The sequence below is a fragment of the Rousettus aegyptiacus genome, unplaced genomic scaffold (assembly GCF_014176215.1).
Source record: "Rousettus aegyptiacus isolate mRouAeg1 unplaced genomic scaffold, mRouAeg1.p scaffold_m13_p_7, whole genome shotgun sequence".
Classification (NCBI taxonomy): Eukaryota; Metazoa; Chordata; class Mammalia; order Chiroptera; family Pteropodidae; genus Rousettus; species Rousettus aegyptiacus.
The window spans coordinates 462,244-477,331 of NW_023416310.1; the positions used below are offsets into that span (position 1 = coordinate 462,244).

The following is a 15,088-nucleotide window of genomic DNA, read 5'->3' on the forward strand; positions in this document are numbered from 1 at the left end:
ACAGGGTCGTAGGGGGGCTAGGGTCACCACAGGGACCGCCCGCACAGCCGACCCATCCCTGGTGGCAGCTCTGTGCCAACGGAGCCACAGAATGGAAGCGTCCAATACACGTCCCAGGGCACCTATGCCCTGAGGCAGGGGGATCTCCACATACACCAGTGGGGAGAGGGTGGCACAGCCACCCTGGCCCCAGGAGGTGTCTGCACACAGCTCACCAGCACCGGGAAGCAGGGCATAAAGAGGAGGACCCCGAGCCGAGATAGGAGCAGCGACCCCGGCACCCCGCCTCCCTCACCCTACACACGCGTGTTTAAGGACTGAATGATGCTTTTGTCCTGCTGGGAAAAGATGCTCGGCAAAGGTGCTAGGAAACCGTTGAAGTAATCTAAGTCCCCCAGTCGCTGCATGTCGCAGGAGACCTACTGCTGGCACTGTCCTCAGAGGCACACGGATGGGCAGAGAGACAGGGTGGCAGCTGCCCCATGCCACCTTCACAGCACATGGGGCTTTAGAGGCTAGAGCTCCATAAGCGCAGTCTCCAGCGGCTGCCGGGGCACAGCGACACTCAGGTAGCTATTACCCTACAAAGCCGTCCCTCCAAACCCGTCCCAGAGGACCGGACAGTCACAGACAGTGGGCAAAGACAGCCCTCGCATCCCAACAGTTCCTGGTGGGGACCACCGGGCTGTCCCATGTCCCAGCTCAAGGACCCTCCACTGTCGCCCTGACTCTCCTGCAGACACAGAGGTGGGGAGGAAGGCACGCCCTGGGGTGTGCTGAGTGCTTGGGCCTCAGGAGGGGCCAGGCGGCCCAGGTACTGACCGGTTCCGTTGAGGTCGACCATGAGGCCATTCCGCACGTGTTCCTGGATCAGCTGCAGCGTCCGCTCAAATATCTCCCCCGCACGCGCCTGCTCCACGGTGTAGGGGTCCCTCGGGTAGCGGAACAGGGCCAGCAGGTCGTTAGGAGAGCGGGGACGGCTGGTGGTTCAGGAGCAGAAGGAGACAGTGAATGATTACTACAACAAAGATCACTTGTATCCAAAAACAACTGCCATGTAAAGTTTCTGTAGCTGCTCTTATGGGTGGTACCGTACCTGACTCGTCCCCAGCGGAAGACAACAAAACCAACCAACAAAACCACACACTAAAAACATGATTAATTAAGTCAACAGAGAAAACATTCTTCTTCAACACAGACACAGAAATAACACTTTACAATCTGCCAACACGAACGAATACATCCCCGGCTTGTGAAATACTAAGTTTTTGCCAAGTCATTTAGTAACAAACCCAAAGAATGAGCTAGAATTTTTCCAAAATGTTCAATTTGTGAATCATAGTTCAGACTCTCCTTGGAAAGGGCCTGTCACTCTAACCCCCGGGAAGTGGACGCCAGTGCGTCCCAAACATGGAACAGGCCCACCTGTGCACGGGCGCCGCCTGCACGCCCACGGCCCGGGCTCAGTGCGCGAGGGCCCGCCCGCCTCTGGGTACCTGTCGAACAGGTGCGTCCGCGTCGAGTTGATGGCTCTGTCGACCGTCGCAATCGCTTCCACGATCGATGTGGCCACAAATGGGTCCCCATTTCGACTGACGTCAGGAACTGGGAAAAGACGCAGTCACACATCACCCGGAACCCCGCACGCGCACTACTAACGTCTCGACGCCGCGTCACGCAGGCCCGAGGCGCACGCGCACTAGTGACGTCTCGATGCCGCGTCCCGCGGGCCCGAGGCGCACGCGCACTAGTGACGTCTCGACGCCGCGTCCCGCGGGCCCGAGGCGCACGCGCACTAGTGACGTCTCGACGCCGCGTCCCGCGGGCCCGAGGCGCACGCGCACTAGTGACGTCTCGACGCCGCGTCCCGCGGGCCCGAGGCGTACTCTCGAACTCACACCAAGGCTCGCACTGCTTTGTCACAAATTCTACCGCAAGCTGTTTTCAAACCGGACAGAAATTAGACTTTTAATCTTAAACTACGTTAACATCGCACAGAAGGAACAGAAAGGAGTGGGTGTAACGTAAGACACCACAGTGACCCACGGGGGAGGCGGCGACTCGGGCCAATCCGGTCCTGTCCCCTCAGGACCTGACGTGTCCCGCCATCGACGCACCGCTGCGCCCCACGCGCACTGCGCCACTCGAACGCCGAGCGACTGCCCCTCTCTCGTTTCCGCCTGTTTTTTTGCCTAACGTTTTTTGGTAGAATTTGTTCCATAACTTTGCATGATCCATCTCTCATCTACGGAGACCGCTCGTCACCGTCATTCGCCACGCGGCCTCGGCCTCGGCATTCACCTCTCGGGGCGGCTTCCCCGCCCACCGTGCCGGCGACCGCTGGGGCCCGGCTGGTCGTCACGACTGCCACTCGCGTCCCTCTGCCAGCACCTGCACACTGACCACTGGGGCGCCCGTCCCCTCGGGCCCCCAACGTAGCCTGACGCAGCCCCTCACGTCTGCGACGCACAGGCACCAGCCACGGTCACCTGTGCTGCCCGTCCAGACGCTGCAGCCTGGCCGCCTTCGCCACACACCGGTGTTTAAAGCTTGAGCAGGTAAATGTGACAAATTTACATGTGCACAATTCAAACAGCTGAAAAGAACCTTCCCTAGGCAGAACCCCTATTTTTGTGTATCTTAAACAGGGCCCAAATTCACTAATTCTTGGAACCATATATTTTTATACTAACGGTAGAGAAATGAAACAGACTATTCTACAATTTTATCACTAATTAATTTCGTTATCAGTGGCTTGAATTTATTTTTACTCTATGGCAGAAAAACATGAAAATATTTATCTACCTTTAAAAATTATAAAGGAAATTCACGAAAATGTTAATGGTGGTTACTTTAGGGGGATGGGAGATTATTTTCAAGTTTCACATATAACAACTCATGCGTTAAAGTAACATTTTCCAACTTTAAAAATAAATATTGAGAATACCGTTTCCAAGTCCTACCTTCACATGCTACATATAACGGGGAAATAAAGTCATTGAACCCTTTTCCCTAAAAACCAGCAGGCTTGCACTTATTCCTTTCCGGTTTACGTTTACTAGGTGCCCACAGGCCCAAGGTTGGACGTGGTGGTGGGCGTGTAAATTACTCGGAGCGGGTCCGTCTGAGCGTTCACAGGCCCATGGAGATGGCGAAGGGCAGGTGTGTGGAGGGCCGCGGGTGGGCTGCATGTGTGAGAGGACCAGGAAATCGGGCTTTCTGCGGGCCAGGGCCGCAGGGGGCGCAAAGCGAGCTGGGGACGCTGTGCAGGTGAAGAGAAGTAAAGCAGAGCTCACGGCCGTGGTTGTTACCCCACGGCCACGGACACGTGAAGCATGAAGCGTGAGTGACGCCCAGCCCTGTACTTCTGCAAAGGCGGAGGCAGCTGGGCACAGGGCAGACGGGCCTGCTGGACGCCACGGCCCAGGACTACCGGCAGTGCGGGATGGCTGCTGGCCACTAGAGGTCACACCAGGAGCAGGCCGGACAGGACGCGAGTGGAGGGCCCGCCTCCTGGGCACGGTGAACAGCAGCCACATCTTCGCCACATGACAACCGTGACGTACACACTGGCAGACTCCAGGGGCTTGGGTGACCACTAACCCTACCACCGAGCCGAGAGCGAGAGGCTCTGCAGGGCCTCCGAGCACATCGGCCTGGAAGGGCACCTGCCTCCAGGGCCTTCTGCCTGCCTCCAGGGCCTTCTGCCTGCCTTCCAGGGCCTTCGGCCCACATGGTGCACCGTCCGTGCCAGTGGCAGACATGCCGACCTGGGGGGCTTACCGCTGACGCTGAGCACCATGCTGACGGAGGCCTGCCCGATCGTGTTCCGGGCCACGCACGCGTAGCGGCCTGCGTCTGCAGTCCCCACGTCGTGGATGGTCAAGAAGCCCTCAGGACTTATGTGGAACTTTCCGCTCTCCGTCACCTGCACCCCATCCTGGAGGAAAACACAGCAGACACCACCCCAGGAATGACTTGGAAGCAGACGGTGTATGTCCTAGGTGGTGGGACTCTGTCTGTTGGGGTCCCACGGATGCCAGCATCTCAGATCCACCCAGAACTGGGGAAGAGAGACTGAACCAATTAGCCCGATACCAGATCAGAGGGACAGGCTTTGCTCTCACACTTGCAGAAGACCCAGAGGACAGGGGCGTGCAGCCCATGCTCCCGGGGCTCACCAGGGTTGGTCAGGGGACACACAAGGCCACCCCTATGGGAAATGCATTGTGGGTGGAGGTACAGAGCTTGGGCACCCAGTCAGGGAGCAGAGCCCTAGGGACTGTCCACTAGAAGACAGGATGCCCGAGCCACGCCAGGAAGGATGCGGCATCCCAGCTGAGAGGAAGCTGGGGAGGACCGTCTTCACCGGCCCCGAGAACCCACAGTTCCTTTTCAGGGAACCGTTGCACATGGCCACTCCGTCCTCCATGTCATGTTAGACTGCATTTGAACGTTTATTGGGCTTAATAGAAACACAGTAAAATAAGGGGAAAAACCTGTTGATTTTAAAACCGAGGTATCTAACAAGAGGGTGCTTTGGTTTTATCCCCGAGAAGCCATGAAAAGGAGACCGTCCCGAGCCTGTCCCGTTCTGTCTGACTGGTAGAGACACCGCAGAACCTTTCAACTCGAGCTCGCGATCTGGGGGTTTTCCCTGCTGTGCCGTCTGCAGAAGCAGTGGCAGGTGGCGGCCAGCCCCGCGCGCCGCTGCCCCCTGTGCTACCTTGTTCCAGGTGATGGCCGGCTCCGGCTCCCCGTGGGAGCTACATGGCAGCTGCACGTCTGTGCCCACCTCCACCGTGACATCGCTGGGAACGCTGGAGAACACTGGGGTGACTAGAAGACAAGGCGCGCACTGTTGGAATCATGGCAAACCCAGGGAGACTCGCCATCGGCACCCCAGGTACCCCGCCAGCCAGAAGGAGCTGGACTGTCCATTGCCCGCCAGCAGACCACAGGCCTGGGGGAGCCCTGCCAAGGGACTGGGGTACAAGACCCCACGCCCCCAAGAGCAGGGCAGAATAGAGGGACCCCCAGAGAGCTTGACCCCCAGAGCCTGCACTGGGGAGGTGAGCTCTCCCTGCATACAGTGGCAGGTCCTGGTACGCTCTCGGGGACCCTCCCCCAGCTATCACCTGACAGGCCACCCCAAGTCCTGCCCAGGTGGGAGCGAGAGGGGCAAAGCCATAGCTAGCCCAGCGGTCAGGGTAGACATGGCTGGGGAGTGGGGGCCTGGATCGGACCCTCAGACCCCCAACTCCCCACCTTACCTGCAGACAGGCCTGGCCCCACGTGGGCTCCGTGGCTCTGACCCGCAGACATGTACCCTGCGTCCTAGAGACACGAGGCAGCATGCGCCCTCTGGGGGACACACATGGACCCCAGGGCCAGACGCTCAGGGCAAACAGGAAATGGACCCCGGCCCAGGGCCCGGTCAGGGACTGCCCACGGCCAGTCAGATGTGCTGCCCCAGCAACTGCCGGAGGGAGGCACAGTGGCCCTTCTTGGACGATTCCGACCAACTGGTGAAAACACCGGGTGACTTTATGGCGAAACCGTCCAGCACGAGCGTCGTTAAATAAACGTTACCCCAGGCTACAGTTACCCCTTGAGAACACGAGGAGGGACCACTATGTGAAAGAGTCAGCCCCTTGGAGCTAAGGCGACGTGGACGCTGGCCAGAGGCTCGTCCTCCCGGGACCCGTCTGCATGCAGCTGCCAGGGCCCCCGCAGGATGCCGCCCGCACGCACCTCTGGGCTGCACTGTCAGGTGGGCCACCACCCTCTGCGAGCCGATGATGTTGACGGCCTGGCACTCGTACTGGCCCTGGTCGTGCAGGGCGACGCCCGAGATCCTGAGGGTCCCTGACGACAGGACCAGGTGCCGCCTGTCCACCGAGAGCTGGCTGCCTGGAAGGTGCGGGGGCACTGGTCAGGCACGTGGACAGACAGGCGTGGCGCCTGGCACACGCGGGTCAGAACTCATATATGAGAAGTGAAAAGGTTGCAGGAAGGTGTCCCTGCCCGAGCCTGGGCCCAGGGCCATCGTCCTGGCCCGCTGTCAGCAGATGCCCGCAACACGCCCATGTGGCACGCCAGCGCATGTGGCCAGGTCAGGGACAAACAGGACACGGTCCCGGCCCCCAGAAGGGGTGAGGGGCGGGGGAGAGAGGAGAGAGCTACGAGCCGGGCCGGGAGGGCAGAGACTCGCGGCGCCGGGGTTGGCTGGTCCCGCGCCGCTGTGAGGGGACACGTCTGTGTGGAGGCGGGGACTGGAGAGATGCGGAGGCAGGGTGTCACCTGACCCCAGTGAGCCTCTCCTGCCCAGGAACGGGGTGGCCATCACTGGGTCCTGCCCAGCCAGGCAAGGACGGAGCCAGTCTCTCGTTTCCGAGTCTGTGACATGAGGGAGGGATCGAGGAGACAGCCAGGAGACCAGGCTGGGGTCTCACCTCCCTTTGTCCAGGCGATGACCGGCTGCGGGTGGCCCTTGGCCTCGCACTGGAAGTCCACCGTCTGCCCTTCGATCACAGCTCTGTCCTGAGGGGTCACAGTGAACTGAGGAAGAGCTGCCGGGAGGAGAAACGTTGGGAACGTGACATCAGAACGACAGCTTTGCTGAGAACGTGCTCAGAGGGGGGCCGGCGCGGCCTGTCCCTGAGGGGAGCGGCAGGTGACGCGTTCTGACAGGAGCTACTGTCGGGTACAGGAGCAGGCGGAGGACGCTAGATGTGGGGGCGGGCATTTCCCGGCAGCGCCCCGAGAAGTGCAGACAGACGGGTCCCAGGCCAGCATGAGCTTGGGGACGGCCAGGCTTGGAGATGCCTCTCAGGCCTCACCCTAAGTCGGGACCTATGGGCCGCTAAACTGGTCGTTAAGTCTGGTGGCAGGTTACTTTGGTATTCCTGGGTGAAAACCCCAGTACAGTGTATCCGGTCTGACTCCATCTGTGTAAAACTAAGAGCCACAACAAAGAGGGAGCTGTGCCTCCGCCTTGACAACCACCGGCGGGCACAGCTGCAGGTGCAGAGAGCGGACAGGGATTAACGGCACACGGCCAGGGAGCCGGCTTCCGCCAGGCGCAGGAGAAGCTGGCGAAGAGCGAGGCTCAGGGAGAGAGCGAGCCAGGGCCTCGGCTTTGCGCTTCCCCACCGTCCTGCCTCCCCACATGCGTCCCGCCTTGTACTTCGTTTAAAAACTAACAAAGTCATTATGATAGAGTCAACTAAGAAACGTGGAAACACACAGTATACATCTTAAAATTGCACACTCTCAGCCTCTGGTGTCCAAAATCGACCCAAGGAAGTTGATTCCAAGACACGTGAAGACGTCCGGATGGAGATAAGCGCACGCGCACACGCACACGCACACATCCATGTAGCCACCAAACGCTTCGGGCAAACGGGCCGAAAGCAAAGCTCATCCTTCTGAAGCACGAGCTCAGAGAACCAGCCAGTCACGGAGCCGCGCGCATGTGCGGAGCCAGCACCGGTGGGCATGGCGGGCAAAGCGAAGCCCGTGCGGGCGGAGGGCCGCAGGCCTCGCAGGAGGGGGCGCCCCACGCTGCCCGACACCCACCCTGCACGATGATGAGCGCCGTGGCGTGGATGCTGCCGACGCTGTTGGAGGCGAAGCAGGCGTACTCGCCGCTGTCCTCCTGGGCGACGTCCCGGATGTACAGGCCGCCAGACGGCGTGACGCTCACGCGCGGGTCCACGGGCACGGGCGTCCGGTCACCTTTCGTCCAAGTGATCCGAGGCGCCGGGTGGCCCGTGGCGCTGCACTCCAGGGTGACGCTCTCCCCGACCAGCACCTCCGTGTTCTGCGGCTGGATTACGAAGGCGGGCCGAGCTGCCACGACGAAACACAAGTTCTGAGTTAGGTTCCTCCAGTTTGGCACCGGCTTGGTGCTTGAGCTTTTCTGTTTTCATGCTACTCTATGGATCTCTAACCTCAGTAGAACAAACACAATTTAATCCCATATTTTTTCAAAGAAATGGGCAGAAAACAAAAATGGCCCACTGCCGTCGGTCCCCTGAGCAGCTCTGAGTGACACGCGTGACTGACTCCTGTAAACTGGCCTGGACTCTGCAGGAGTTTTACTTTTGTTTATCCTGAACGCATTAGCGTCAATCTCATTAAATCCTGCTGGTAGCAGTTCGTGGTATAAAGCATTGTTTTTTAAAGTAGTCAGAACACAAAATCATCAAATTTCACTCACAAGTTAAAACTACACTGTGATAATATCTTTTAACTCTAAATCTAGAAAAAAACCCACACACGTTTTGTGGGTGAGTCTGCAGGAACCGAGCGCCCACGGCCACGGCCCCCGGGACAGGAGCTGTGCATGTCGCGAGCCCTCACACCTTTGTCCCAGAAATCACCCTGCTAGGAACTGATCCCACAGGTGCACAGCGAACAAGCAACGAGGCACGCACACCCTCGTCCATCACTCCAGGACCCAAAAAGCTCCGAAAAGGAAACATTTTTTTCATATTTCGTTTGTAAAAGTTGATCTACCCAGCGTGACGGTGCTGGGTCTTCACTTTTCTGCTCTATTAACAAGGTTGACCACAGGACGCTAGGTGTTGGTTACAGGATGTACAAGCCCATTAAACACATACTACACCAAGCGGCCCTTCTGGAAAAAGTTCCCAAACGTCTGAATTTCAAATATCGGGCCCAAGGGGTTTTGGATAAAGGGATACAGACCTGCGACAGCAAGAGATTTGGGGGTTAAAAACCTAAATGTTCTCCCAAAGGGAACTGGTCAAACGTCATGCTGCATCTGGACGGTGGCGTCTGCCACAGCTTAGAAAGGAAGAGGAGGCCGGGGCTGAGCGGGACGGCGTCCGGGACGCGGACGGTGCCTGGGTGAAGCAGCTGCTCACGGCAGTGGCTGTGGGGGGCAGGGGGGACCGAGCGGGTGACGGAGGGGGCAGGGGCAGACCGCCTGCATCTTCTGGCATCAGTCAGGGATTCAGCTTCATGAGTCAAAGTCACACAGCAAGTAACAGCGCACTACAGGAAGTCAAGAGATGACGGGAACATCAGCGTCTCCCGAGAACAGCAACAGAGACGCCGCGACGCCATTTTAAGGGACAGGGACCCCGAAGCCAGGGGCACCTTGGGCAGGTGCAGAGCCCACTGAGGCTCCGTCTGTCCACGAACAACTGCAAAGGCCGAAGGATGAGAGTCGGCCAGGGAACTGGACCTGGGCCCCGAGGTGCCACGCCCTCACGTGAGGACCTAGAAGTCAGCTCACACTGCCCCACCCAGGGGACGACGCTGAGTAGAACAGAGAGAAGTCTGCTTTTAAGCCTTATTTACCAAAAGCTGGCCCTCCAGGGGGCCTGCCGCCTGATCCCCTCCACATTAGGCGGAAAAAAGCGGCCCCAGTGGCAGAGCTGAGAGGCAGACACAGCGAGCGGGGGCAGACGTCAACAGTGCGAAATAGTAACGACGCTTCGTAGGATGAAAAACTGTGGTGCCCAGCTGACAGACTCAGAGGGGCGAGTGAATCCGGGGAACAGAGGCCACGCCGCGGCCACGCAGCCTGGGATTTACGGACGCTTCGAAGCGCTCCAGGACAGCCACTGAGCAAGAGAGAGTGCAGCTTAGCACCTGGAATAGAACCAGGACGATGGAAGATGAAAGAACGATTATTCCAAAATAAGGCAAGAAACAGGATAAACTGGATAAATAATCAAAAATAAGATGTAGATTTTGCAATTGTAAACATGTCACTAACAACCAAAGACGAATGGACTCATTTTAAGGAAACGTCTCTCTTAATTTTTAAATCCGATTCTATGTTGTTTATGACGAGCATCGGGAACACACGCATGTAGAAAGGTCCAGAATGGGGGCGGAGCAGACATGCTGGGAAAGGCGTCAGCAGGGAGCCGGCTCGCCCGCGCCGAGCCACGCCAGCGGTGAGGCCAAAGGCACCGACGGGCAAAGCGGTGCCGGTCGCAGCCTAGTTCAGGAGGAAGAGGAAAACCAGACGCCCAGATGACAGCTTCAAACTCCCCAGAGTGTAGTTAGCCCTTTGCGACCCGGAGGTGATAAGTCAGTCTCCTGCTTTCCCTACAAAGTGTCACCAGTCTGGGGACGAGGCTGGCAAACTCCGTGAAGGGCTGGAGCAGGTTCCAGGCCTCGAGGCCGGACTCAGTCGCACCACTGAGCTCTGGCACCGCCGCAGACACCGCCGCCCCGTAACCAAACGGCTGTGGTCGTGCTCTGCTGACACTCAGTTTACGGACTCGGAAATTCCACTTTCTTATAATTACCATGGAGCCTAAAAACTCTGAGTCTGTCAGCCACATGAAAAGTTTCCCGGTCTTAGAAAACAGGCGGTGGGCCAGGTGGCCTGCAGGAGGCCGTCTGCCAGCCCTGGTCCCAGGCAGACCGGCTGCGAGGCCAGGTCCCGCATCGCAGCGACCTCGTCACAGGCGGCAAGAGCGCCCGGGGCACAGGGGAGCTGTGCCCCCAGGCTCAGACCAGGACGGGAAGGCAGCTGCTGCTCAGGGCTACGTGGAGACAGCGAACGAGGTCTGGAACCCAGGGAGCCCGGCCCCGAGTCCCCACCCGGGCCCTGTGCTCCGCCTGTGCCGTCATGGCTGCAGCTCGACCTCGCCCCGCGCGCAGCAGCAGGCCTCCGATTCCTCTTGTGTGCCGCACAGGCTCCCGGGCGCGGGACGGCGCCTTCGGCGCACATACCGCTGCCGTGGGGCTGTGGGAGAGCCGGGAGCCTAGGCCCAGGGCCTTGGTCAGGCCGCCATGTCCCTCCACCCGCCTGAGCGGAGACGTGGTACCAGGACTTCCTGCTCATAGGAATCATGACCCATGACACGGTCACGCTGTGGGACCACGTGACGCACACACGATTTAAGAGCCAAGAATCTGAAAGAACCACATACGGCCACCGGCAGCGGAACCGACACGGGCCGGGGAGAGTCCCAGGGTAGCTAGATCCGGCGTGGCACATGGAGGAAGGGGCGGGTGGCGGGACTGGCCTGGGGCGGCCGTGTGTGCCGGCCGCCCAGCAGAAGCAGTGCTCACGGACACCTGTGAGGGCGCCGCCTCTGGCCACCTGCTCTCCTTCACGAAGCCCGTGGGCCCAGCAGCCTGACGTGAGCACATCACAGCCCGGCAGGGCCCAGGCCAGGGCCACAGCTTGCCTTACTCGACGAGATCTGTCCAAACGAGGTGCCAATACTTTGCGTTGGGAAATTTGCCTAAAAATCCAGACTTTGGCTGCTGCTTCAGTAACCAAAGGTCTTGGCGCGACAGAGACCCACCGCCACCCGCCGGCACCGTCCCCAGGGCAGCACTGCTGGGGCAGGGCCGGCTGCGGCCTCTCAAGCGCCCACAGCACCCTCCGATGGCCACCTGAGATGCTGCCGGCCTCAACTGCCCCTGAGTGTTTGACTTGCATTAGGAGCTGACCGCGGGCCGGAGCGACGGCCATGAAGCACCTGTGACTGCTGCAAAGCCACACGGGCCGGCCCGCTGCAGGACCTCCGGCCAGGGACCCCGCGTGGACTTGCGATCCACCACTGGGCCAACGGAAGACGCGGCCCGAGGACGGCCAGCTCCGGAAGGACTCCCGAGTGAGACGCTCCACGTACCTGGAGACCCAAAGTACCTGAGGGTCACCTCCTGCGTCTTCACCTCCCCGGCCGCGTTCTTGGCCATGCACTGGTAGACGCCCTGGTCCGTCTCCTGCGTGTTCCGGATCATCAGCGTGCCGTCGTGCAGCAGGTTCAGGCGGGAATCCGCCGCCATGCTCAGCTCGTTGCTGCGGGGACAGGGGGGTGTGCGTTGTGCGCGGGCTGCCGCGCACGGGAGGCGCCCCCCACGGGGCCCCGGCCCCCACCTGCCCGGGGAGGCGCCCGGGCGGCCGTACTGCACGTAGCGCAGCTGCTCGCTCAGCACTGGCCTGTGCCCCCTGAAACAGTGCAACGGGAAAGTGGGCCTCTCGAAGGGAAAAGAGACGCGGGAGGCTACTTTAAAAGCTCTCCCTTGAAGCATCGAGGCAGAAACGTTCACAGCACCGAAAGCAAAGCCGAGGCGAGCTGACAGAACAAGGCCACCGCCGTCTGGGGACATTCTCCCCAGCACTGCTCGGAGCCCCGGGACGCCCCAGACCAAGTCGCGGCGCCAGGGGCACGCCGTCCCGCCCGCCCCTCACGCCCTGCGCCCGCCCCCGAGGCGAGTCTGTGCACGAGGCTTCTGGAAGCGGCAGTCACCTCGGCCCCGAGGGCTCCTTCTGAGGCGGGCCCGCTCCCTCCCGTAAACACCTGGGTCGCAGGTGGGGCGGGCCACAGAGACTGGCAGGCGGAGCACGCGGCCCAGTGCGGACATCAGGCCACGGCTGCCTCTGGGATCTTAACTTTCATACCAATTTGTTTCCTCGTGAGTGAGCACGTGAAGGCGTGAGCCGCCCTCACGCCGCCGCCTTTTCAACGTGCGCCTCAACGTGTTTCAGAATCCCCAGCGTTCGTGCTGGATTTTACAGCTCATCACGTCACAACCAACCGCGAAACGAGAGGCGAGGCCACCGGACGTCCCGCACAGCAGGGGCCCAGCCCCCTCCGCTCAGACCCCACGCGACAAGCCCAGGCCCGGAACCAACCCCCCAGCGCAATACCCGGTTCTCGTGCCCGTGCGGCGCCTGGGCTCGCGGACGCCCAGCCCACCGCCTCCCGCCGTTCCTGCGAACGCTGCTGGACTCCGCGCCCTGGCCGCGGCCCCAGGGTCGGTCCAGGTCTGGAGGACGGCGGCCCCGGCGTTGACTGGGCCCCCACGTCAGCCACGCCCCCCCTTGTCCCGTCGTGATTAACGATGGCCCGTGAGCCCAAGCAGAGCGGCCGGGCACCAGGAGCACCGTGTGGGCTCTTTGCCCGAGCCAGTGGGGCCGGCGCACGGGGGCGATGCCAACGCGGCCCCTCGACCCAGGGCTGGGGCCTCCTGCCCCCCTCGCCCCGGCCCACGCCTCACCCCCACACCGCATGCTGTGCTCACCACGCACAGCTCCGCAGCGGCGGCGGCCACGGCAGCAGGACCCTCACGTACTGAGGATGGTCCCCACGCTCCAGGGGCAAAGCGCCTGGTGACCACACCCCACGCATCCAGCGGAGAAAGCAGGCGGGCTCCCCGCAGGCCCGCCCGGGTCGTGACCCTGGGGCAAGGGCCGCCCTCCAGCACCAACGCCAACCCAGACGAGGTGGGGGCGCGTGGCCGCTGGCAACCAGGCCGGCGCCCCGAGCCGCCTCCCGCCCGCAGCGGGTTCCAAGCAGCCGGGGCAGCGCCCGGGGCAGGGGCGGGGGGCTCAGCGGGCAGAGCGCTGACGCCCCTCTTACTTGTTCCGCAGCCAGATGATCTCGGGTTTGGGGTTGCCCTCGGCCCTGCAGGTAAAGAACACGGTGTTCCCCGAGGTGACGTCTGCGTCCTGGGGCTCCGATGTGATCCGGGGCCTTTCTGTGACAAGAAACACAGACCTTTCGCCTTAACCCACCCAGGAAACAAGACCCCAATCCAAACCCGTGTCATGAGCTGGTCACAGTTCTTCAAGCTCCATCTCAGCCACAAACATCCCCCCAGAAAGGGCAGACGGGCTTCTCCACGGAGAGCACTTTGGGGGCCAACCCCTCACGGCTTCCTCTGGTACCGAGACCTCGGATGGGCCAACTTGAGATGCCTGGGACCAGCGTCCAGGGCCCTTGCGCCCTCGCGGGGAGGAAGACCCTGTGCGGACCGCTCACGCCACGAGCGGCGGAGTGGGAGGCGGTGCTTTCAGCTGCAGCCGGGGAGCAAGGGGCTGCGTCTAGCAGACGGGCGGGGCCATCGTGGCGAGCACGGTTCTGTTACCGGTGGGGCCGTGTGTGAGATCTTCAGTGCTCGTCTCTAACGGGTGAAAGTCAACGCTGGTGCTCCGGGAGACCTGGAAGCCCAGCGTCAGCGCCCGGAGGACGGGGCCAGGATCGAAACGGGGAGACTGCGGGGTTCACAGGCGGGTCGGCCTGTTCCCACGGCAGCTCGTGCGGACGGCGCGGGGCAGCACGGGCAGGTTCAGAGGGGCGCCCCGACCCCGCGGCGTGCGCAGCGCCGACTGCGACCCCACCGGGGCCTGCAGCCTTTGCCGTGGCCGACTGGAGGCAGCCCCGGGAGGCAGTGGTGCTGTGCCTCGTTTTGCTGTTTTTGCAGGGAACCTCAAAACAGAACCCCTGTTCGGTACCAGAGCTGATTCCTCCCAGGTCCGCGGGGCACAGGAGGGTCCCCGCCACGCTGGCCTGCCCGCTCACCGCAGTCCAGTTCCTCTGGGGTGATGGTGGCCACCGACCGGCCCTGGATGCCGCGGGGGTACTCGCAGGTGGCCGCTGCCTGCGTGCTCCCCGACCTGGCGTAGGTTTTCAGCAGGTCCGCCAGCCACAGGATCTCACAGTCGCAGTGAAGCGCGTTCGAGTCCAGGCGCCTGTGAGGAGCAGCCAGTGAGGCGTGAGGCGAGCAGGCGCCAACCACCCCAGACAGACCCAATGGGGCCAGCGGGCGCTCGCGCCCACGGCGGAGGACGGAGCCTGGTCCAGGCCTGGCCCACGGGGCCCGAGCAAATGGCCATGTGACAGCGGACAGGAGCCGCCGAGGGCAGGGCGGGGCCCGCAGGCCATCAGATACCGCACGACTCCCCTTCGAAACAGGGACAAACACAAGCTCGATGCGTCACGAACAGGGCCCCGATGAAGTCGCCCTGCCCAGCACTGTCCCGGTGCTGGAGGCATTACACCGTTCCGTATCATCTCACGGGACCCTAGACCGTCCCCAAGGGTGTGACAATCACGCTGCACTCGTGGCCAGGGGTCATTTCCGAAGCCAGCCCGCGAAACACAAGTCTCACGGACTGACGTCATCCTCAAAGAACAGTGCAGCTGGGGCCACCTGTCCCCACGGTGTGACTCAGCAGGGCGCCCCTCCCCCCCGGGAAAGAAGGCCGTGTGGGGAGGCGCAGAGCTGCGGGCACAGGACGGTGGCCGCTCACAGACAGTGGGCGCTGGCGACCGGCACGCTGGCTGTCGTCGGCCCC

General features: G+C 61.6%; 1 protein-coding gene across 4 annotated transcripts in view; it reads right to left on the reverse strand.

Moving 5' to 3' along the window:
* PXDN (peroxidasin) overlaps positions 1-15,088 on the reverse strand; it is a 53,586-nt gene that overhangs the window by 13,103 nt on the left and 25,395 nt on the right. For all 4 annotated transcript variants that reach the window (XM_016155844.2, XM_036224198.1, XM_036224197.1 and 1 more), the window contains 10 exons: positions 14,313-14,482; positions 13,371-13,488; positions 11,637-11,806; positions 7,582-7,854; positions 6,456-6,572; positions 5,755-5,913; positions 4,727-4,839; positions 3,784-3,940; positions 1,497-1,605; positions 823-980 (listed from right to left, as the gene is read on the reverse strand). In XM_016155844.2, coding sequence (XP_016011330.2) covers positions 823-980; positions 1,497-1,605; positions 3,784-3,940; positions 4,727-4,839; positions 5,755-5,913; positions 6,456-6,572; positions 7,582-7,854; positions 11,637-11,806; positions 13,371-13,488; positions 14,313-14,482 — 1,544 coding nt within the window. The remainder of the gene's footprint in view (positions 1-822; positions 981-1,496; positions 1,606-3,783; positions 3,941-4,726; positions 4,840-5,754; positions 5,914-6,455; positions 6,573-7,581; positions 7,855-11,636; positions 11,807-13,370; positions 13,489-14,312; positions 14,483-15,088) is intronic.